We start from the raw sequence: 25,600 nt of genomic DNA, 5'->3' as shown, positions 1-25,600 counted from the left end.
TACAGCATTCTATCAGGAGGAGCCTGGGATCGAACCAGCGACCTTTGGAATACTAGACGACCAGCTCTACCTCCTGAGCTACCATCCCCACTTTACATTTATGTTTCATGTATGCACTGAACACCAAGACAAATTCCTTGTTCGTGTAAACTTACTTGGCAATACTATTCTGATTCTGATTCTGATTCTGATGAAACCAATGCAAAGTTATCGAACACAACAGTTTGAAGATGTTCCTCTCCCACACAGCTGCGGGTCTTCAAGCTGGCCAAGTCGTGGCCCACCCTCAACATGCTGATCAAGATCATCGGGAACTCGGTGGGCGCCCTGGGGAACCTCACGCTGGTGCTCGCCATCATCGTCTTCATCTTCGCCGTGGTGGGCATGCAGCTCTTTGGGAAGTCGTACAAGGACTGCGTGTGCAAGATCTCGGACAAGTGCGAGCTGCCGCGTTGGCACATGCACGACTTCTTCCACTCCTTCCTCATCGTGTTCCGTGTGCTGTGTGGCGAGTGGATCGAGACCATGTGGGACTGCATGGAGGTGGCGGGCCAGACCATGTGCCTCATCGTCTTCATGATGGTCATGGTCATAGGGAACCTGGTGGTAGGCCACCACCGCTGCCTCTGGCTGTGTTTGTTCAGTGCTTTGTTTGTGTTTGTTGTACTTTTTTTTTTGACTGTAACTTGTGTTTTTATTCGATTTTGTTAGGTTTTTAATTTTTGTTATTTTCTTTGTTTGGGAAAATGATAGTGCTAAGTCGGTGGTTCTTTTACATGACCACCATGTTATCGAAAAAATGACATTTTTTAAATTATATATTTTTTATTATGATTTCATTTTTTATTTTATTCTGTTTTTATTTATTCATATGTTTATCTTTTTTTATTAGTTAGTTAGCAATATTTTATTTCTTATTTAGGTGCAGTGTTTTGCAGTGCAGTGTTTTCATTATTATTATTTTATTCATTTATTTGTTTTGCTATATGTTTTGTTTCTATTTTTATTTTTACTGTTTTGGGGGAAATTAGGTCTGTTTTTGGTCGTTCTCGGCAACATTGATCAAACTACTGTGTTGGCTTTTTTGGGACTTTAATTCAATTCAGGGTTGCGGGTCTAGTTGGTTCACCTTCTAATCAGCCCGCCCTCCCCTTCAGGTCCTGAACCTCTTCCTGGCCTTGCTCCTGAGCTCGTTCAGCGCCGACAACCTGGCGGCCACCGATGACGACAGCGAGATGAACAACCTGCAGATCGCTGTGGGCCGCATCCAGCGCGGCATCGCCTTCATCAAGGCGGCACTGCGGCAGTTCCTCCAGAGCCTCTGCTTTGGAGGAGGGGGAGGAAGGGGCGGCAGCGCCAAGGGCGTCTGCCTGGAGGAGAGCAAGCCCCTGGACGAGCTGCACAGCAACGGCAAGGGCAACTGCATCTCCAACCACACCTCAGTGGAGGTCACCAAGGAGCCTGGCGGGGCCTTCCTGAAGGAGGGCAACGGGCAGCCAGGGGGCGTACTGGTGGTTGGGATGGTCGGGGTTGGGGTCGGGGTGGTCGGGGTCGGGGACAGCACGGAAAAGTACCCTATGGAGGACTGCGACTACATGTCTTTCATCCACAACCCCAGCCTGACCGTCACAGTGCCCATCGCTGTGGGGGAGTCGGACTTTGAGAACCTCAACACGGAGGACTTCAGCAGCGACTCGTCCGACGTGGAGGGCAGCAAGGAGGTAAGAGGAGGAAATTGGGATGGAAGCACAGGGGCTTAACAGCTTTCTCCCTAAGCAGGAGCTCAATTCAGACGCACACATTTTGGTGTTTGTATTTGTATTTGTAGTCACGAAAATGACACTATGTCATTTATCGGACACTTTTGTCCAAAGCCACTTACAATAAGTATATTTTGTCACAGGTATCAAACCAACTGTATGTCACAGTTGAATTTGCCCCTGGCATTATGACAAATAATGACTCACAATCGCCCCTGACCTGCTAGCGAGCCGCTTCCTAAATGATTTATATCATAGAGCACGAGTTCATCTGTGTTTGTTTGATATTACATGGCTGACTTACAAACAGGCCAGGTGGCTGCCATTAGGGCTGTGACGGTATGAATTCTTTCTTACTGCAGAAAAATATAATTTTATATGTGTACTGTAAATCATCCAGACGCGGACACAGCCCGATCATGGAGAGCTGTGGCCCCTTCATATTCGCATTGAACAGCTGAATGCGATTCGACTGACTTAACTCATCGGGTACAGCCCTAGGAATAATTAATAATGATCGGGGACACACGACAGCGGGATCAGAGCAAACTAAAGTCCTTGGACATTGGATGGAAGACAGTCAATGATGATAACTAAACTGATTATTGTGTTTTTAATTTAAATAAATAATGAAATACAAATTGTTTATATATATATAATTTGCGGTGTTGACGGTAATGAGCTCAATACCACAGGGTATTGCGGTAGTACGGTAATCGTCACATCCCTGGCTCCCATTAATATTACACGTGATAATAACTGCTTCAGATATTGATTGAGCCTTCCAGCACCCAGCTGAAGCAATGTGAGCATATATTTATATTCATATTTATGTATGTCCAAAAAAGTGGAGCACTTCTTTATGATATTTGACGTTTAGGCAGAAAAAATACAACATACAGCTATAATGTAATACGTTGTCAGTGTAATAAAAGTGTACATTTTGCACAGAATGATGGCTTCAACATAAATGTAATAGTGTACCATTAGAACATATTTTGAGAAATTTTAAAGCATAGCATGCATGTATTTATATTTATGCATGCCGAAAATTTCCTACAGGGGAGATTTAGACAGGAAAAAAAACATTAAAATGTTATGAAATAGGTTTCAGCATAAGGAAAAGTGTGAATTATATATTTATATATATATATATATATTAAAATAAAAATACTTAATATATTGTACAGATACTCCTCACTTAACGACCTACCTGTTTATAAACTGTTCGGACTTACGACTACTTAGTAGTCAGTAGTTCTACTACTGTGTGGCAGTGGTTAATACTTAGTCTGTATTGTACGCTGTGTACAATACCACTGCGTCTCAGTGTCAAGCATTGCGCATCACCCTTTATATACACTATATACACTATATACAGTATAGTATATACACTATATATACTATATACACTATATTTACTATACACACTATATACGCTATACACACTGTATACATCTCAGTCTCAGTCTCGTTCCCGCAGTCTGTAAGTATTCACTACACTAGGGTTCGTAATGGTCACGCCCCCTCACCGTGAAATAACACTATATGCACTATATATACTATATATAGCAGCCACACCCCCTTACCATGAAATAACACAATATACACTATTTATACTATATATAGCAGCCACGCGTGAAATAACACTATATGCACTATATATACTATATATAGCAGCCACACCCCCTTACCATGAAATAACACAATATACACTATTTATACTATATATAGCAGCCACGCCCCCTTACCGTGAAATAACACAGATTCACGCTTATCGACCAATTTGCTTAACGACCTGGCCCCATGAACGGAACTCGGTCATTAAGTGAGGAGTACCTGTATATACTGTATATATAATAATTTAACATTATATATAAAATTCTAATTTGAAAAATTAATATTAAAATAAAAATGTATGGCAAATATTTTAATATTAATATAAATATTGCAAATGCGCAATATTAGTATATTTAACACAAACTTATGAATTATGAAAATAATTTAAATATCATCCCAAAAGCAAATAGATTGAGAAATTCTGTAAACGCAACCATGATGAATTTCTGTTGTTCCTGGGCAAATGCCATGCTAACCACAATGTGTAAGACCAAGATATGATACTAATTCTTTCTTGTAGTGTACTTGGGAGCTCACCTCCCAGTGGTGACGTCAAGCTGCCGCTTGGGCGCATCGCCAAGTGCCCTCCATTGAAAACAGCAAGGAGCCTGTTTGTATCCCGGGCTCCACACGTTGCAAATAGTAATTGGCCGATGCCGCCTTAACGTCACGGTTAATCCCCACAAGCTCTCACATCAGGGAACGGGGCTTTTTAGGACAATAACACAGACATTCTTTGATCCCCCATTGATTGTAATCTCCAAGTAGTCGGTACTGAAATAAGGGAGATGACCTAAACTATCTTAGCATTTTGCATGTTTGTGTGTTTGACCTTTGGAAATAGTTGTCTCCAGTACATGACAAGGCCACGCCCTGTTCTATTACAATAGCAATACCCTGTACTACAACTGCTGAAAGTGAAATATTTGAATGCAATTGTTTGTTGTTTCCTGTGGCTAATGTGTCCCCAGCCCCACCCCACTGTGCCTGGCCTGACTCCAGGTTGTATTCTGGCTTTTTTGGCATTTTGATTTCTCTGGTGTGTATGACTTTTGACCCTGTTTAACTCCCCCCATTTCATCATTGCAGCGGTGTCACAGACGCTCTCAAGGTTTTCAATGAGAGGAGAATTGTAAGAGCACTTTATTAAAACCATAGCACTAACCATGAGGACTGCCTATGCCATTTTACAGACAAGCAACATGTTTTTGCCATACTTTCAATGAATGGATTGTCCATTTTTCCGTTTGATTTTGATTTTTTTTGTTCTTTGCCTGGTCTGCCCTCCGAACCCAATCCAACACCCCACTCTCCATCCCCTTGCTTTATGACCCTCCCACCCAACAGCAGCACCCCCCGATGCTGTAATTTTTAAGTTATTACATAGATCCCACCCCCCTACCCAACCCCACCCTACCCCACCCCACCCCCGCCATCTATCTGTGAACATTGGGCTGTGTTGCAGTTTCAGAATGAGCGGGACATGTTTCCATCGGTGGATTAGACGATCCCATCCAACATATTGATTTCATTGCTTTTTTTTTTTTTTTTTTTTTTCCCCCTCGATGACTTGATTTGGCATCCGAGCTTGGGAATGTTTGAGGAGAGGAGAGGAGAGGAGGGGTCGGAGGAGAATGAGAGCAGAAGATATTAGGGATGGAGGAATGAGTTTTGCTGTAATCCTGACAAAATTCATTCGTCTGCTTTTTCATAGCCCGTGTGTACGCACACATCACATACTTATATATCTTTATGTTTTTGTGTGATGCTTGAGAAATGCCGGAATAATGAAACATAGTTTTGAATTGTCTTAAAGGGGAAAACCCCCTCGTTCTTGTTGGACGTTGGGAAATGTATTTAATGATGCACGGCAAACACGTGGAAATTTATAGCCTTTTAAATGATTGGCTGTCTGAAGAATTTAGCATAATGGAACTAAAATTATGCAAAAATTACTTGACTTGAATTAAATTGAAGACCACTCTTAGAAATGGCAGAATAATTGTAATAGTGTATATATATTATCTATATTTTTAAAGAAACACCTAACAAACATCTTGCTGCCTGTGTTTCTAAGGCGGCGTTATCCAAATGGATGACAGCTCATCTATTTTCCAGAGCTACAAAGATGATTGAAATTGCCAGCGAAGCCGATGAAACGAGTGTGATATGATAGTAAAGCAGGGGATGTTCATTAGAGAGAGAGAGATGACGAGAGAGAGAGAGAGAGAGAGAGAGAGAGAGAGAGAGAGAAAGCGCGATCCCCCCTTCAAAGTCTGTATTCGGCGAGCAGCATGCTTCCATCATTCCCACGCCGTATTAGCTGGGTCCCACGGCAATCAGGGCTGCTGCACTGTCTAGGATGACATGTTCCTGAACCTCACATCTTTGGCTTCCTACTGCAACATCTAACACAGAGAGAAAAAAACACCACCGGCAGGAAGCCCTGCCGACGCCATTGCAGGGCGTCAATAAGCGTCTTTCACCGTATGTAGACGATAGCCTATTATACACGCAACGATAACACAACTTTTTGGAGTGGCGAGTGACGTTGGGGTTCTAATTTTCAGAGGTAGATCAAGATTGGAACGTTCTCCGTCCACAGAAGCAACACCTACCATAAAACCAATATTTTTTTTGTGTGTCAGGAATCACAAAAATAATGCATAACACCTACAGTATATTTAGCCCTGTATGTTTTCTGGGTATGCATGAGTGCTACTTCCACATCGTTGGCTAATGGGAGAAACAATGCAAGACCACATGATGTCTTATACACAGTGCACAGTACTGTTTTTTGCTGGTAAGCTAATGTGGTTATGCGTCTACTTCAACACAAACAGAAGAAGCTTGTACACTGCTTTTCAAGGAATGGAAAAAACAAAAATGTGTTTTCATGTCATTGAGAAAAATGTTCAGCATTTTTTCTGGTGGATGGGGTGATAGAATGGGGGGGGGGGTTGTGAAACTGACTTCGGAAATGGAAAAACAAATGTTTAACCTTTATTACTTAAAACACAATTCTGATTAAATCTGGGCCATTTTTCAGTGGACATGAAAATACGTTGGCACTCTCTATGCTCGAAACTATTTCAGGCTTGAATTGATAATGCACTGGAATACTGCATGTACTCTTCCTCCAACCGAGGTCTCGTCAAACGTACCCACAGCGCCTTACTCTACCAGGGCCTCCATCTCACAGTGATGTATAGTGCCACATAATCTGATTTGAGTATCAACACAGCACAAAAAGCCTGTAGGTACCTTTGATCGATTGCATGTGATAGTGAAACCTATGACGATTGTTACGATGACAATGCTACTTAAGAGTCCAACTCTGTGAGCTGTTACAGTGCCAAAGTCTCCAGAATTAAGGTGTTACGTGGCACTGAACAACGTGAGAAATGGAGAAATGACAATTGCCGTCTAAGCTCAGAAGGTTGGCTCCAGTAAGGACTGAATTTCTGTGGAACGAGGGTCTTACACGAATGGGCAGTAACTGCCCTTCTCCGTGTTCTCCTGCTCCCTGTGTTCAGAAGCTGGACGTGGCGCCCCGGCACCTCAGCTCTTCGGAGGGCAGCACGGTGGACATCCGGCCCCTGGGAGACGGGGGCGAGTCCGTGGAGCTGGAACCCGAGGAGTCGCTAGACCCTGAGGCCTGCTTCACCGAGGGTGAGGAAGATGCAAAAGTAAAAAAAGGAGAGAGAAGAAGGGCTAGGGGAACGGGGGCGATGTATGACCTTACAAGATCTTAACAAGGCAAGGGATCGGGACATGCATGTTGGTTCCAAGTACCTCTCAAACAGGTACATATGTCATATCTGAAGAGAAGCTACCAAAAAGAAGTACTGTGCTTGGTGTGATGCAAGAATTTATTCAATTTACCTCAGTTCCTCAAAATTGATTCCTCTAAGTAAAGCAATCTTATTCACCACTAATCCAAACCCCTCACAAGAATTTGTGGATTTTCTCATTTGGAAGTTACTATTTTGTGGCACAGGAACTAAATAAGAAGTGAATTGAGACCAGACCTCAATTTCACTTGTAGAAGTGTAGAGAAGGAAGGAGAGCAGGTAGGTTGATTAAAAAGAACACAATAAGGTACAACAAGGTATGTTCAAACTACTTAATAGTGTTCTACTGTGACCCTGGGTTTGTGTTTTTCCTGGCTGAATTGGATGTTTACAATAAATGCTAAAGCCAAATGATCAAAGGCAGTGTCCAAGTACCTCCATTTGACATCAACTTGAGTATTTTATTGTGTATTTCTTACTGTTTTCCACCTCCACATACACCCCAGTTCCAGGCTCCTCTATTTTATTCCATATTTCTTTGCCCCCCATCAGGCTGTGTTCGCAGGTTCCAGTGCTGCCAGGTCAGTGTGGAGGAGGGCAATTGGAAGAGCTGGTGGACACTAAGGAAGACCTGCTTCATCATAGTGGAGCACAACTGGTTTGAGTCCTTCATCATATTCATGATCCTGCTCAGCAGCGGGGCCCTGGTAAGTCTTTGGGCCTGAACCAAAAACCCCAAACCTTGTCTTCGATTTCAGTTCTTAAACAATATTAAAAACATCCCCTAGTCTTAACCTCCACTCTATCATGGAGAAACTCCCAAATGGAAGAAACCTTGAGAAAGGGCCACAAAGGGAGGAATCCAGGATGACCAGATACAATGGATGAATAATAACAAGTTAAGGCAAGTTAAAGTGACTAAAACCAGGTGAAAGTGACATAATAGATTAAAAAAAAAATAGAAATGTAAGAAATATTTTTAAAAAAGGAGAAAATGTTACAAGAATTTCAAAATATAATGCAGAGAATGTGCTTATGAATGACTGTAACTTATGACACATTTACTGTTAGTGGACAAATCTTCACTTCTATTTTTGGCTGAAATTGAAGTTATAAAAAAGACCCACCAAGGTAATAATAATAATAATAATAATAATAATAATAATAAAAAACTTTATTTCTATAGCAATTTTCATTCAGGAGATGTGTGCAGTAGAAAGTGCTTTTACATTTCAGCGCACAAAAAATAAAAACAATCGTTAAACCATAATATTAAAAAAGAATAAATGATACAACCCAGGGGGCATAAAACAAGGAAAGATTGTATAAGAATAAAACAATTTAAAGAAAAATAAAATAATGATAAAATAAATAAAAATAATTTAGAAGGAATAGATAAAATAAATAAATAAAAATAATAAAAAGAGTTGCAAATTAAAAACCAGATTAAAAAGGTATGTTTTCAGTTGCCATTAAAAAATGTGATCCACCGCAGACTTTAGGTACATTTTGTGGCTTTTGACATTTGAAAGTGAAGAATCAGAGCTTCAAAACAAGGTGTCACTTGTGCAAATCAAGGAAATGTTTTTTAAGGCTATGACTTGTTAATGACAAGGGTGTGGCAAACAGTGTTTCTGAGATAATCACCTTCAAAGTTTTCCCCCACACTTGGCTTAATTCAGCCATGTCCCAGAATGCAAATGAGTTGGAGGACCAACGGGGCCTCATGGCTACTTGTCACATGGCTACTTGACACCCTACTGAATGGGGGCTTGACACCTTGCTGAATGGGGCAATCTCTGTATTGTTCTTGTGTTTTGAGGGAATGTTGAACAGCGTGTTCGACACACATCCTTAAAAAAAAAAAATAATAGCTTTTATTTAACAAATAGAATATACTTTACATGTTTTATAAAAGTGGAATTATTAAGAGTTTAAAAGTGCGGACAACACAACAAAATGTAGGGTTTCAATAATATGAGTCTCTGTATATCAGCCTTGGTGTGTCATTTAATATATAAATGCTATAAATATCTTCAAATTTCTTGGAGTTATTATGTGGGCTAACCCCAATCCTACCCCAGCTAACAGTCTGAGAGCCTGTTTGGGGCCGCCTCTTTTCATTTTATTTTCACCCCTTGCTGCATTTGCAGGTAAACTTTAGAATCTTGTGCATTGCTACTTGTTCATAATCTGCACCACCAACCTCAAGGGACTTCATCGCATCATTAATTTCTTCCATTGCAACAACAGCGAGTGTATTATCGGTCTCCGTCTGGTTCGTGAAAATATTCTGTTTCATCGTCCCAAGGGGTTGAAATCTGCTGTTTGAAATGTTCTCGAAGTCCAGGACAATGCCGATATCAGATTCAGCATCGCTGTCGGAGAACTTACTATCATCGCAGAAAATGGTCAGATTAAAGTCCGCGATATGATTTAGATCCGCCACCAGCTTATCGTTGTCCATAACAACACAAAGATGAAAGTTTTCACAGACAAGTGAAACCGAAGGATCCTCGTCTTGTTTACGGATGTGACGTCAGCATTACTTCTTCGTTGGTATACGCCCCCTACACAATAATGTCTCCTTGTGTGTAAAAGTAGTACGATTTAAAGGTTGAACTCGATCAAAATGGTTTGACATTGTGACTTCACATCACATGGAATATGGCGGAAAGATCTTCACCTGGACGGCTGCTTTAAACTAAAGGAAACGATCGCTCTGCGTTGTTCAGCACTATTCAGCGTCTCGATAAGTGAACTGTGTTTCCCCTTGTAATCTAACGGAATATTTAAGTCAAGGTTAAACATTTTTCTACTATTTATAAATAAAACTCGGTTTTGAAAATACACTACTCACAAAAAGTTAGGGATATTTGGCTTTCAGGTGACATTTATGGAAAATGTAAAAAGTTCACACGACAAAGTAGGGCATTTAAGTAGAAGCATGCAATGGTGATTTCCTCATCTCAAACAATTTATTGAAACAAAAGCGAACAACAGTGGTGGGTACACCACAACAAAAAATGTCAATGTCTCAATAACTTGTCATGTGCCCTTGAGCATCAATTACAGCTTGACAACCACGTCTCATGCTGTTCACAAGTCGACTTATTGTCTGCTGAGGCATGGCAACCCAGTCTTCCTCCACCTTTACCATGTGTATATAGATATGTTTATATATTTATTTATATATATGTTTCTTAATAATTATTATATGTTGTATGTTAATATGTTGTATGTAAATATGTTGTATGTAGATTGGAGTTGTAACGAACGTAATTTCCCCCTGGGGTTATTAAAGTATTTGTGATTCTGATTCTGATTTAGTATAGTATCAAATACTATGGGTAAATCTATAGTAACACTTTAGTCCACGTTTGTAATGCCTTTTTTGTACAAAGATACAAAACATTGCTTTTGGAGTGCGTTTTGAAAACCAAGGACTGCTACCCTTTTCGCTACCTACAGATGCCGTGACAGTAATAAGAATTATAATAATAATGTCAAAATATTATTTACAGGTCCCTGGAAAGAAACTTCTCATTTGCATAGAAATGGGCCAATTTTGCACCAAATGTATGAATAATACCTCAATTAAATACGCGCAAATACCACTGGCGCCACAAGACGTAAACGGGGTAGCAGCTAAATTAGTGGTGCATTTGACCCTTTGCGGATGCTTCATGAATAAGATACACGCTTTTTCTGTTATTTGCACCGGTTTAGCAGCCGTAAAAGCAGCGCAATCACTTTATGAATTTACCCCTCAATCTTCTCCTTTTCCCGGATCAACAAGCTTGTTTTTCCGGAGCTGCATCATTTGGAGCATGTTTTATACGTACCTCAGATATACGTTACGTTCCTTAAATATAAACCAATAAACATGGCTGAATCGGAGTCAGTATGTGTGGGGTTTTTTTTCTCCTCCAGGCCGAGCGCACCGTGCCCACCGTGTGGTCCCTGTGTTTTTATTTTAGATCTATTTGTTTTCGTTAGTTTCTGCTTGTTTGAAACGAACATTTTAAACCCAACTAAGAGACGTTCCGTAAATTTGGTTTCTTTGATAGCTGTTTCACCACAGCGGTTTTGAAGGTATTGCAATTTCATATTGATGTCACAATGTTTTTGTTAATTTTGATATGCAAGGCATATCAGTGTGTTAGTGTGTTTGTGTATTTTCTTTGAGAAAATGTCCTTGTGGTAATTCTAGACCTGGTTGTTGTTACTTTTAACCCTAAAATTCCTCAACCCAAAATCTATTCATTGTACATTGGACTGTGCTCCTTGCAGGCGTTCGAGGACGTCTACATCGAGCAGCGGAGGACCATAAAGACCATGCTGGAGTACGCAGACAAAGTCTTCACATACGTCTTCATCCTAGAGATGCTGCTCAAGTGGGTCGCCTACGGCTTTGTCAAGTACTTCACCAACGCCTGGTGCTGGCTCGACTTTCTCATCGTGGACGTATGTGTGAAAGCACTCTCCATTTTCAATGGCTTCCTGCTACTTAGCTCTTTCAGTGCACACAACAATGACCACTGATCTCATCTAGGTTACAGCAATTGGTTGCCAAAGAGGTACAAATGTGTGCCAATGGAAGGTTTGTTGCATGACACAGTGCGTTCCATAAAAGTAAATTTGGAGTCTTTGGGAAGTCTTATTAAGTGTATGTGTATACAGTATATTTTCGCTGTGCTGAGGTCAAGTGAGCTGTAGTTAACGAAACTGAATTTCCATCAGTAGCCGTTCTAGAGTGATACATACTGATAGATAAATGGCGTATAGATAGACAGACAGACAGACTAAAGACAGATTAAAATTAGGGTCCAACCTCCTCCCAAATACATATTTAACCCCTATTTAAACACCATGCTGATGACACATTACTAAATGTTACAGTTGTTGTTAAGCTGCGTTTGTGTTTAATTTACTTAGCACTCAGCACAATGCATTCCAGTGGCGCTCATGACATTTGAACTTGTCTCCTGCCAGGTGTCTCTGGTCAGCCTGGTAGCTAACGCTCTGGGCTATTCGGAGCTGAGTGCCATTAAATCTCTACGGACACTGCGAGCCCTGCGACCGCTGAGGGCCCTGTCACGGTTTGAGGGGATGAGGGTAAGGGCGGTCGCAGAACCGGGAAAACACAGCGGAAATGAATAGTAGAATTGTAAAAGTGTAGGGGAAGGGTTTTTGAGATTATTTCTTGATGTCATCCGCCGTGCCCTTGCAGCGTTAGCTCTGTAGCTAAAGCTTTTCTCTCCTTTGGGTGCTATACTTCTATCTGCATGACCTTCTTCACATCGTGTCTCAATGGATGACGTATTTATCGCTGTTCTCTGACATTGCTTTTTCTGACATTGCTCGTGTGGTTTGTGCCTTTGACCTGTAATTTTTTTCTTTGTTTGTGTGTCTTTTTTCATTTACAGTCAAACAAAATGTTGTGACTCCATCCCGCCTCTCTAAGGTTTTTTTCTGTTTTTTGCTTTTTTACTTCTAAAATGTGAACTTGTTTACACCTGTGTCATCCCTCTCCTTTCCGGCTGTCACTTTGTTAAATTATTTCTTAAGATGCAGCATGTATGATATCGAGGGATCCTTGTGTCTATTGCATTTTCAAATATAAAATTGAAAACAAGTATTTCTAATCAAAGTATAAGAAAAAGGGACATTGTAGGCCAAAGCTGTAGTAATTAGCCTTTAACATTTCCACAACTAACATCTCCCATAGCGTCCAGATAAACTCACAGCTATCCATGGTCACTTATTTGCATCCCAAAACGAGGTCATGCTTGGACAAACAAGGATTTTAAACTGCGAATAATGGTTGACTAACAGGACAATTGCTTGAACCTTGGGCTAGGTGGTGGTGAACGCGCTGCTGGGGGCCATCCCCTCCATCATGAATGTGCTGCTGGTCTGCTTGATCTTCTGGCTCATCTTCAGCATCATGGGCGTCAACCTGTTTGCGGGGAAGTACTACTACTGCGTCAACACCACCACGAACGACGTCTTCCCCATCGAGCAGGTCAACAACAAGAGCGACTGCCTGGCACTGATCAATGACAGTGGCCGCTGGAAGAGCGTCAAGATCAACTTCGACAACGTGGGCGCCGGGTACCTCGCTCTGCTGCAGGTGGTGAGTAGAGCCGGCACAGCTAGTAGATAATTGTAATTATTTTGGTTAATCGCAATTATTTTGTAGAATCCTTAACTCTCTAAGTCTTGAACCAGCCTGTTGGTCTGATGACTTAGTACATATGTTAAACCATTCTAGTAACATGTAACACTTCAAATGGGAAACTTTATTGCAAAGAAGGGAAATATTGGGTTAAATTGAGTGATATTCTGCTTTCAAAATGTCTCAAATGTCTAAAAAGAAAATTGCAGACAATTGTATTAAATTTTATTGGGTCTGCAGACAAAATACCTCAGGGACGGACAATTAGCTGGTGGCATCTTGAGAATCCAGGGAAGATGGAATGTTTAAAGATCCGCTCTTTGGCTTTTTATGGAGCCAGGACGGCCTAAAGCCATTTAACTCATTCCACTTACTGCAGTCCAGTGAGACTGTTAAATATTATTCATATATTGAACCAAATTACACCCATCGCTAAATGAATAGTAGTAGTCTCCCCTCCTCACCTTCATCCCTAAATGAATTAATCTCTTTTTTCTCCTAGGCAACGTTTAAGGGTTGGATGGACATCATGTACGCTGCTGTGGACTCTCGAAAAGTAAACCTCTCTTTCCTTGACTTTGGGATTTGGACATTTAAATGTGTTTGGATTTGCCCTCCCAAGGTTATCTAGCTTAGAGCAGTGTTTTTCAACCGCTGTATTGCGGCACACTAATGCGCCGTGGAAATGTTTCTAATTTTACTTAAAAAACATAAATAATGAAACCAAGCTCTTGTTTCCAAGATTAAAATTGCAAGGCTGCACTAATTCATCTAATGCATCAGTTCCAGCAGAACAGCAGCTCTGTGTTCATCAGATCAAGTTTCACACTGAAATTCAGATCTATTAGTAGTGATGAAAGGTTCAACAATTTTTTGGAGAAATATGTATTTATTTATTTTTTCGGTTTAGTGACTCTAGTGACTGAGGAAAAAAACAGATGTTCCGACTCTGGGTTTGTTTGGTTCAGTGTGTGTAACGCACGGTGAACAAGGCAGAACTTCCTGAACAATGAGCGAGTGAGCGAGTCAGAAGAGTCGGTTCGGCTCTGAGTTGTGAATGGAATTCTCACAAGAATAATTCAATTCTGTCAAATTAATTATTTTCAATATGAATTATGCCAAAATGCCTTGAACTTTTTCCCCTGTAACTTTGAATTAGTTCAGTAATTATTTTAAAGTTGTAATTCACCCACTCGGCCACTCTTTTGTTTCAGTGACTCACGACTCCTGATTCATTTAAAAGATCTGTTTGCTTTAATCGTTTGTGAGTATTGCATCACTAACTATTAGTTGACCATAATAATAATCAGCACAGTTTTACGGTTGTGACGTTTTAGTGGTAAATAGGATAGTGGTTTAGTGCTGTGGAATCATTTGACTGTAAAAAGTGTGCTGTGGCAGGAAAAAGGTTGGAAAATACTGGATTTGTGGGACTCATTACAGATGGTATTTATGCAATTTTTTTTGCCTTGAACTTCTAAATGTCCATGTAAAAGCAGTAAGACTGATAAGGCCTTTTTGTCTTTGCTTCAGTCAGAAGAACAGCCCGAATATGAAGTGAACCTCTACATGTACCTCTACTTTGTCATCTTCATCATCTTCGGCTCCTTCTTCACCCTCAACCTCTTCATTGGTGTCATCATCGACAACTTCAATCAGCAGAAGAAAAAGATGAGTAGCATTTAAAAATCTATATTTTATCATCTAGTAGCAAATTAAGGGGTAAATTAAAGTCGGTCCGACACTTGGTCACTTACCATTTGTTATTTCACGATCAGGGTCTAAATTCATTAATAAAAACAAAGTCAGGACTTATTCTTCTTTTGAAATCATGATGATTGAAATATTTCTGTCTATTATCTAAACTTTAAAGTGGCATGCGTGAGATTATTTTTCATTCATTATTCAGCTGCGGTGAATGTGATGACACAGCGTCGATATTTGTGGTCAGTAAACTGTCAATATAGTACTTCTAATGTAAATTTACTACTCCACGTCCCTCTGCAAATTGCCCCTCGGGGACAAATAAAGTGTTTTGAACACTTTATTTTACAACATTCACAAAAAAAGAACAGAAAATATCGAATATATCTGCGTGCTACGATGCTAGACAGGCTCTCAGCTGTCACCACCCTGCTAAGGGACTTGATGGAGCACACAGACTGCTGAGGATTTCTTAGAATCCTTAGAGTCACAGCAAGAAAGCACGCTACCCGCTCCCTGTGCACACACACACACACACACACACACACACACACACACACACACTCATAATGAATGTACGTAGTCTGGTTCTGGGTTCATGGTTCATATTCAAGGCTTTTGGTCCTTGGTTCTGGGTTCTTGGTTATGACCAGGTTTTGTTGTGCTCCCTTTACTTTGGAGGTCAGGACATCTTCATGACAGAGGAGCAGAAGAAGTACTACAACGCCATGAAAAAGCTGGGATCCAAGAAGCCCCAGAAGCCCATTCCCCGGCCAATGGTAGGAAGTAGTTCAAGCTTGAACAAGTGTTTCTATCGGACTGTTTTCCTTTAGTGATCACTAGGTTTATGGATGTGATGATGGAGGACATGCAGGCGGTCGGTGTAAGGGAGGAAGACGTACAGAACAGAAGGTGTTGGAGGCAAATGATCTGCTGTGGCGACCCCTAACGGGAGCAGCCAAGAGAAGAAGAAGATTGTTTCTGATATGAAACTCTCTATCTGGAGCTCAGAAAGGCTAAGGCCAAAAGCTCCCAAACTTGGCCAACTGCTTCGCGAAAGAGATTCTGTACAACTAACTTCAATTAGAACAACTGACATCAATTACAACATTCAAAGGCCCAGACCAGGCCAATTGAGCTCTCCTCTACTTAATTGATCCTGTATTTATCCTTAGAACGCTTTCCAAGGCTGCGTCTTCGACTTCATCACGAAGCAGGCCTTCGACATCATCATCATGATCCTGATCTGCCTCAACATGGTGACCATGATGGTGGAGACGGACGACCAGAACCAGGACATGGACGACATCCTGTACTTAATCAACCTGGTCTTCATCGTGCTCTTCACTGGGGAGTGTGTGCTCAAGTTGATCTCACTCCGTCACTACTACTTCACCATTGGATGGAATGTGTTTGACTTTGTTGTGGTGATCCTGTCCATCGTAGGTAAGATGCCCAAATGTTAGGAACAAACAAAAGGAACAACTTGTTGAGTGTCCCCAGAACGTTTTTGGTTAAATTTATCTGCTTTATTTTTCCTCCAGGTATGTTTTTGTCCGAAGTTATCGAGAAGTACTTTGTGTCGCCGACGTTGTTCCGAGTCATCCGTCTGGCCAGGATAGGCCGCATCCTGCGCCTCATCAAAGGAGCCAAAGGCATCCGGACGCTTCTGTTTGCCTTGATGATGTCACTTCCTGCTTTGTTTAACATCGGCCTTCTGCTCTTCCTGGTCATGTTCATCTATGCCATCTTCGGCATGTCTAACTTTGCCTATGTCAAACGGGAATCAGGTATCGACGATATGTTCAACTTCGAGACCTTCGGGAACAGCATGATCTGCTTGTTTCAGATCACCACCTCCGCCGGCTGGGACGGCCTGCTCGCGCCCATATTGAACAAGAGAGAGCCCGACTGCGACAGCCAGATGGAACACCCCGGGAACAATTACAAGGGGAACTGTGGCAACCCGTCGGTGGGCATCTTCTTCTTTGTCAGCTACATCATCATCTGCTTCCTCATCGTGGTCAACATGTACATCGCCGTCATCCTGGAGAACTTCAGCGTGGCCACGGAGGAGAGCGCTGAGCCGCTGAGCGAGGATGACTTTGAGATGTTCTACGAGGTGTGGGAGCGCTTCGACCCCGACGCCACACAGTTCATGGAGTACAACAAGCTGTCCGATTTTGCTGACGCGCTGGACCCACCGCTGCGCATGCCCAAGCCCAACAAGATCCAGCTCATCTCCATGGACCTGCCCATGGTGAGCGGCGAGCGCATCCACTGCCTGGACATCCTGTTCGCCTTCACCAAGCGGGTGCTGGGCGAAGGCGGCGAGATGGACGTGCTGCGCGGGCAGATGGAGGAGCGCTTCATGGCCTCCAACCCCTCCAAGGTGTCGTATGAGCCCATCACCACCACCCTCCGCCGCAAGCAGGAGGACATGTCGGCCATGGTCATCCAGAGGGCCTTCCGCTGCTACATGATCCGTATCGCCATGAAGAAGGCCTCCGCCCTCTACAAGGAGCAGCTGAGGGATGGCCTCCGCAACCAGGACAAGGAGGTGCTGGTCATCGGCAAGTTCACCGAGAACTCGACCTCAGACAAAACAGACATGACCCCGTCCACGGCCTCCCCGCCCTCCTACAACAGCGTGACAAAGTCGGACAAGGACAAATACGAGACGGAAAACCAGGAAAAGGAGAACAAAGGCAAAGACTTGAAGGAGAGAAAGAAGTAGAAGCAGAAGCAAAACCATAGCAAGAACAGACATTATGGATGGCGGGGGGGGGGGGGGATTTGTTTACAGATTTTGAAGGGTAGATAAATGTAGGCTTGGGTTGTACGTTGGATTTTAAAGACTTATGCTCAACTATCTATCTATAGAAAATGAAATCTAGAGACTTCACTTTGGGATCTCGGACACATATGAATAAACAGGACCTTTCCAAGAGGGGTCGGTTGGTTGGTCGGTTGGTTGGTTGGTTTGGATTGGCCACGAGAAAAGAGCTTTGGGGCTGGGGGGGGTGGAGGAGGGGTGGAGCTCCGCATCCATCCAGAAAAAATACCACCGGAGAACCAGAGTGGGACCACATGTGGGGAAAAGCCTCGTTCTTCTGCAAAGCGCTTGTGATTTTCCTATTGGTTGTTGTTACTATCTGACACACTTGAGTGTACCGTTCAATTGTCTGTAGCTAGTCGCTGCTGCTACTCTTATTAAATCCAGTGTCTTGAATTTTAAACAATCGCTGTATCACCTTAACAAATATTATTTTATTTTCCTCTTTGGTTAATTTCTGGAGGTTTTTTTTAATGAGAAAAGAATGATTTTTTTTACTCATTTGTGTTGCATTGTGAGAATGTGCCCACGCGCTTTCACTGTTGTAAGAACCATCAAGGGGCAGGACGACCATGTAGCCGATGTTGGATTTTAACCTTTGACACAAGCGTCACGCTGGTTTTAAGGCACCATCACGAAAAACTCTTTAGGTTTCACAAGCTAACTTCAGAAGTCCGTCAATGGGAGAAGGCCTTCTCTGATTGTTAAATTCTTCCCAAAACGCTGAGAAGCTGAATGTATGGCAACCTGGTGGAATTATGAGAAGAAACGCAACACTCTCGTCTTCTCATTCGTCCGTACAACAAACTTTGTCGTATCATGGTTTTCCTCCCCCTCTTCCTCACCCAACCCCTTACTCCCCACCCACTTCCAATTCCAATTCATCCCCTCCCTCATCCCTCCATCGCTCCAACCGAGCTGTTGTTGACGAAACACCTAGATGAATAAAAGTACAACTGAAAAAGGATGAAAATGTCCCATCTTCATGCTAGAAACAAAACAACAGCACAGCAACAAAACATTCTGATATGAGATTACAAAAAAAGAAGAAAAAAAGAAAGTTGAGATGCCACAAAAACACAGAAATTGTCTTGTCATTTGTCCTCCCTGTTCTTTGCGTTGCAAGTGGTGGTTCTTTATGATGTGATTTGGTTTTGTAAATACTCATTAATAATATTGAGATCTGGGCCCATAGTATGCACCAACCACACTTACGTTGGATGTAAGAGCACTTTTGACCAATTCGCTATGTAATACCGTTATCACGCGTGTGTGTGTGTGTGTGTGTGTGTGTGTGTGTGTAAGAAAGAGGTGAAAGAGTGAAAGAATGTACACAAGTATACACTTCTGACCTTCCTCTGTGTGTGTGTGTTTTGTTTGTTTGTTTCTCAATTATAAATACTGTAGATAGGAGTGTGTTTTGAGTGATTGTTTTGGGATTTGGGATTTATGATTTTTTTTTTTGTTTTAATTTATTGATTTTCTTTGTTTGTTTTTTTTCTATAAACTTGTTTTCCATTCTGCAACTGTAACATATGAAGCACATGTATGGTCCCCATCTGTGTACATACCAACCACAGAGAAATTGTTTGCCGATTGCCAGCTGCCATCTTCTCGTTGCTCTCGCTGGTCGTGTTTGTAGTGAACTGCATGCAGGAAGTGACCACCGTCCGCTCATCTGGTAATAATAGTAACAAAAGTAATAATAATAATTAAAAATAATAATAATAAACAATATAATTTCAAAACCAAAATGAATAAAAATAAAGGACATTTTTTCCATAAAAAATGCTTGTTTAATTTGTTTCTATTCTTTTCCCCCCCCTTCTCTCCTTCGTTCAGTAGTCTTTCTATGATTGACGTGAAAGTCAGATTGCTTCATAAATTTGGCAGCAATTTTGGGGTTGCAAAGGATCATTCATGTGATTCAAGTTCATGTTACAATACAATACATAGCAGTGTATCGATTTTTGCAAAATGTGTGACGTGACATTTTTGTTTTTAACCAAAGATGTGGCATCAAAAAATATGAAAATCTTAAGATTTTCCAAAATAAAACCTATTTTGGGAAAGCATGTTTTGGATTCAGGATGCATTTATTTTGGCATGAATTGATTTGACAAAGGAGGGTTTTTTCTCTGCCTGAAATGAATTAATCGAGTGGGAATTAATGTGTGTGTGTGTGTGTGTGTGTGTGTGTGTGTGTGCATGCGCGTGCATCTTTTTTTCTATATCTGTATAGATATGTTCAGTCCCCCCAAAACAGTTTTTCTGTTGTTTCTTTGGCTTGATCTGAAATCGAAACTTTTTATTTTAGTACAAATATTATACAAGAATAAAAATCTATAATTCTATAAGAAAATTATAAAAAAAATACAATTGTTCTCTAAGAAAAATAAATGACATCAGAAAAAATACAGTATATACAAAAAATAAATAATTTAATTGAGGTAAAATAATTAATATGAAAAAAGATTTAGGTACGAAAACATGATTTTGTAATTAATTCCATAAGAAAAATAAATGTGTATATATAAGAAAAAAAATCAGCATATGAAAAGTACATATTTTTTCTCAAAAACTCGTATCACATATCGGCACAAATGCTCATCCATGACTTTCTGTTTCACTGAGGAGTAAATATGATGCGACACAGGTCAAAACCTCCTCAATCAGCCTCTGGAATGGCATGCTAGGTACTATGTACATACTACATGTGTGTACTATCATCCTCCATACTTAAGAATGCGAGTAAAAATAACTTTGTCATCATGGTACTTTTGACACATTTGGTCTCAAACATACTAAAGATCACATTCTAGTTTGGCGTAGTAGGCCATTTTGAAGATCATGCATCAAAAGAGAGAGAGAGAGAGAGAGAGAGAACATAAAATGAAATGAGACAAAATTGTGTTGATTGGTTGTTAATTGGTTAACGCCATTAATACACCAAATAATTAAGACATTTAAAACAACCAAGATTCAAGAGGTTTATTTGTCACATACATATACATACTAACATACATACACATACATACATATATGCAGTGAAATGTAATGTAACGCACCCGGTGATAACACACAATATGTCCTAGGGAAAAATTTATTTCTAATAGACCAACTAACTGACTCCTAAAACGTAATACAGTCAATACTTGTAAAATAAAATAAAAATATATAGAACAAAATAAAATACAATAAAATAAAATAAAATGTAATAGATGGAGGGAATATGTGTATGTGTATGGAATAGGCAATTATGTATATACAGATATGTGCATTAAAGTGGCGTGTGAATAAAGTGAGGTAGTGTTTGGGATAATACAGCACAGTATACAACAGTACGGTGCAGCAATACGGCATCACGAACAACCCAGAACAGTGACACAGTATGTGGTACAGTATGCTACATACTTAGTACAGAAGGTAGTGGAGCCTATGTGTGTGGCTCAGTGAGGACCCCTGGTGAGGTCAGCATTGACAGTTCTTATGGTTTGCAGGAAAAAACTCAGTCTCAGTCTCTCTGTTCTCGTTGTGTGACTGCGGAGGCGCTTGCCTGACCGCAGCAGCTGGAACCGTCCGTTGTTGGGGTGATGAGGATCCTTCATGATCCTGCCTCCTCTGCTACTACACCTCCTGGTGTATAGGTCCTGCAAGGGGGGGGAGGGTAGTTCCAGTGGTTTGTTCAGCTGAACGCACCACCCTCTGCAGGGCCCGCCTGTCCTGAGCTGTACAGCTCCCAAACCAGGCAGTGATGTTGCCTGTCAGGTTGCTCTCCACTGCTCCAGAGTAGAAGGACTTGAGGATCCTCAGAGACTCAGAATTTCCTCAGCTGCCTGAGGTGGTAAAGACGCTGCCTTGCCTTTCTCACCAGAGTGTCTGTTTGTAAAGTCCATGTTAAATCCTCTGTGATGTGGACTCCCAGGTATTTGAAGCTGCTCACCCAATCGACAGAAGTCCCATTAATCACCAAGGGCGCGTGCGTCCTCGATTGTAATCCTCGCCTAAAGTCCACAATCAGCTCCTTAGTTTTGCTGACGTTCAGGTGGAGGCTGTTGTCCTGGCACCAGAGTGACAGGTCAGCCACCTCCTCGCGGTAGGCCTTCTCATCGCAGTCGGTGATCAGGCCCACGACAACAATGTCGTCAGCAAACTTGATGATGGTGTTGGAGCTGGACCTGGCCACACAGTCATATGTGTACAGGGAGTACAGTAGGGGGCTGAGGACGCAACCCTGGGGGGATCCTGTGTTCAGGGTGAGGGAGCTTGACATCTGGCCATCCAGATGCGTGAGCGTGGTGTCCAGTACCTGGGAGACCGCGTCATCCGTGGATCTGTTCTATCGGTACGCAAACTGCAACGAGTCCAGGGTGCGGGGGAATGAAGGCGCAGATATAATTCTCGAAACACTTCATGACCACCGAGGTGAGGGCCACCGGACGGTAGTCATTCAGGCAGGCAGGCGAGGCGATCTTCAGGACAGGAAGAACGGTGGACCTCTTGAAGCAGGACGGGACCACTGATTCAGCCAGGGAGATGTTGAACATTGTAGTGAACACCAGTGCTAGCTGGTTAGCACAGGTTTTCAGTACTCGCCCAGATATCTCTAAAACAGGGGTCTCAATCTGCGGCCCGCAGGCCAATTGAGGCCAGCGGGACGATATTTTGTGGCCTCCTACTTGACATCAAAGTTTAGTGTTAGTGCGGCCCGCGCGTTTTTCTCATACGCACCTTTTTGCGGAGTCGTTGCCCTGGGCGTTTTTATTTATTTTTTAATCACTTATGGGCTACCATAGCTCAGGCTCGTGACATCTTCCGGTGGTGTTTGTTGACAAGTTAACCAATGCGTTAGTTACTTGGTTGAAACGTGATTCCGGAGTGACACTAAGTGGAAAGAAAATATATCCTGTCACCCAGTGCAAGGTACAGAGGACTTAGGAAGTGGGCGGACTCAACAAGAGTAATCAGTGACCTAATAAAGACAGCATAGTGTTGCAATAGGAAAGGGAAAAGAAGTTGTACTTGTTTTTGGAATATTTGAAACCTTTTCTTTGTGGAATACTTGATGCGGCCCAGCCTCACCCGGACTCTACCTCCAGCGGCCCCCAGGTAAGTTGAGTTTGAGACCCCTGCTCTAAAAGGTTCTGGAGAGGTTCTCCACGGGGGAACAGCTTTATGCCGCCTTTGTGTTTTACCTAATCAACCCTGACAGGAGAAGACTCAGGGCTGCTATGTCGGTAAGTACAAAATTCAGAGGTGCCAATAATTGTGTCACATCATTTTCTGAGTAAAAATGCAATATTAATTTATCATATTCTGCTGAGAATGGAAATGTGTCAGTTTCGCCTGCCACACACCACCTGAGCGGCGTTTTCAGGGCCCTTGGACACAAGCCCGGTGCAGATGGAAGACATGTCATGACAAGAGCTCCTAACAAGCAACAGGCATACAGCCACCTCTGATCCCGGGTGTTAGGTTAGGACAGGAAGACCATGTTTAGTATTCAGGATGTGGATCATCTCCATGCTCTCTAAGGACTAAAGCTTAGGTCAAAATGTCTTAAATATTTGCTTTTTTTTTTAATTTAAAGGGCATATTATAAGTAGTCGTATATTGTTGGGTGATTGGATCATTTCGATTTTGCTCCATTTGAATGACAGCTGCATGAGATCATCTACAAGATTTGGGATTTTCCGTATTAGTTATTATTCGGGCTTTAATCAATGCTGACCCTGAGAGAGACAGGGAGGCAGAGATAGAGAGAGGGAGAGAGGGAGAAAGAGAGAGAGAGAGAGAGAGAGAGAGAGAGAGCTGGATGATGGTGAGAGTGTGAAAGGTAGAAAAAAGGAGGAGAGACGCTGAGAATAACCCCCCTCCCTCTCTCCCTCTCACCGCATCTTTCTCCTGGTTCGCCCAGTCTGTTGCCAAGCAACCTTACATCACAGCTCCCGCGCCTGTGACTGATCAGCGGTGCCGCTCAGCTGCTCATACCCACAATGCCTTGCGGGTCTTGGAGGGAAGCAGGCATCCCCCTGTTCCAGTGATGTGGATGTAGGTGAAAACAACTTAATGAATGACCTAGGATGTATTATTGTCATCATTATCATCATTATTATTATTATGGGTCCAGCCAGACCCCTATTATTTTAGAAAAACTGACATCAGTGTTGTATGGATGTCATGAAACCGACGCACCATGGACATAAATTAATAAAATTAGTGTCCGAGGCAATTTTGACACGCCATCATCCGAGTTTGAGACGCAGTCCGAGCCATCGAACCCCAGAGTATTTACAAAAGGGCTAAAAGTATCTGAAACACATCATTGACAGAAGTTACAAACACGGTGGAGGTGTCATTTGAACCGGTAACATCTTGTGGTTTAAGTGCCCCAAGTATCCAGGTGGTCGTGCTTCACCGACACGCCACTGTTAGTACACAAAATGAACAAGATGACATTTAGACGCTTTATGATGTCATCATACTATTTACTATAAATTTACAAGGTCTGATTCAGAATATCCATTGGTGGAATATCCAACGTGCGGTGTAGACTCTCTCACTCTTTAGTGGTTATAGATTTCAAACTAGCCGTGTGTTTATGTACCTTCTCACCTGATGTCTTTGGATCGGTTGATTTTTATGTTATCTCTTTGGTCCCCATTACTTTGACGGATCCAAGGAAATATACGAAAAAAACATTAGTCCACAAAAACTCGTAACCACGTCAGGTAGAGCCAACTCGACTGTACAAGTGAGTGATGCGTTCAAGATCCAGCGAGGCTTCGGAAAAATAGAAGCCGTTATATGGTATTTACTCAGAAATAACAACATTTTTCGCATTTCATGGAAACGCATTATATTGAAAATGTAAGCCAAGGAAACAAGCTACGTAAGTTCGTACAGAGCAGAGAAAAAAACATGTGACACAAACAGCCAATCGCTACAGCGAGGAACTGGTGCTTCCTCGGCTTGGCACGCAGCGGGGATGAGGCCCACCGGGGCTGATGCGGCGGGTCTTCCGAAAACGCCAATTTCAACTGGAACTCGCACTCCTCCCAACCCAAGCCCGGTGCGGCCCCCATTGCCGCAAAAGTTGAGCGATTAAAAAAAAGAATCCGAGGGAGGAGACAGTCCCTCAGTCTGCTCCAAATGTCCCCACATATAATCACAGAGCGCAGATTCGGGAACCTCGGAAACCTGTAATTCGTATCTAACATGACCAAACTGGATCCCGTGTATTGCTGCCTGCAGCCATATATATTATTCTTATTATTGAGATTATTATTATGATTTTTATTAGGTGTCAAGCACCGAATGTGCAAACATACTATTTTTTTCTACGTCTTATTATTATTATTATTCCACCTTGTTTTCTAGATTTCCATGTCACTTTTTAAGCAATTCAGCACATTCATAGACATTGATCTCAATCGTCGAAATCTAAAAATGCAGACCAATCGTCATCCCTCCATCACAAACTTGGTGTCATATGATGTGTCTACAACTTTGGGGCCGACACCATTGACTTCCGCCAATCTGATTTTCTGCCATTTCGAATTTTCTGAAAAACCCGGACCATTTGTCCAAATTCAACCAAACCAACTTCGTTAAAGCCCTTGCACTCCCATCTTTAAAAAACATCTGCAGAGTTTTAAAATATGGCCGCTAGAAGCGAAAGGCGGTGGCAACATCGCCGCATAAA

At 42.0% G+C, this 25,600-nt stretch overlaps 1 protein-coding gene across 10 annotated transcripts in view; it reads left to right on the top strand.

The window, feature by feature from the left end:
• LOC307247869 (sodium channel protein type 2 subunit alpha-like) overlaps nucleotides 1-17,796 on the top strand; it is a gene marked incomplete at both ends in the record, with an annotated part of 46,877 nt that extends 29,081 nt beyond the window's left edge. For all 10 annotated transcript variants that reach the window (XM_080023988.1, XM_080023995.1, XM_080023993.1 and 7 more), the window contains 12 exons: nucleotides 250-606; nucleotides 1,158-1,721; nucleotides 6,917-7,052; nucleotides 7,727-7,881; nucleotides 11,468-11,641; nucleotides 12,170-12,292; nucleotides 13,038-13,313; nucleotides 13,858-13,911; nucleotides 14,889-15,030; nucleotides 15,741-15,838; nucleotides 16,235-16,505; nucleotides 16,604-17,796. In XM_080023988.1, coding sequence (XP_079880114.1) covers nucleotides 250-606; nucleotides 1,158-1,721; nucleotides 6,917-7,052; nucleotides 7,727-7,881; nucleotides 11,468-11,641; nucleotides 12,170-12,292; nucleotides 13,038-13,313; nucleotides 13,858-13,911; nucleotides 14,889-15,030; nucleotides 15,741-15,838; nucleotides 16,235-16,505; nucleotides 16,604-17,796 — 3,543 coding nt within the window. The remainder of the gene's footprint in view (nucleotides 1-249; nucleotides 607-1,157; nucleotides 1,722-6,916; nucleotides 7,053-7,726; nucleotides 7,882-11,467; nucleotides 11,642-12,169; nucleotides 12,293-13,037; nucleotides 13,314-13,857; nucleotides 13,912-14,888; nucleotides 15,031-15,740; nucleotides 15,839-16,234; nucleotides 16,506-16,603) is intronic.
• Between the last annotated feature and the right edge of the window lie 7,804 nt (nucleotides 17,797-25,600).

This window comes from Zeus faber (genome assembly GCF_960531495.2).
Source record: "Zeus faber genome assembly, chromosome: 2".
Lineage (NCBI taxonomy): Eukaryota > Metazoa > Chordata > Actinopteri > Zeiformes > Zeidae > Zeus > Zeus faber.
The sequence above is the reverse complement of the archived record's forward strand: the minus strand, read 5'-3'. Positions and strand labels throughout refer to the sequence as shown.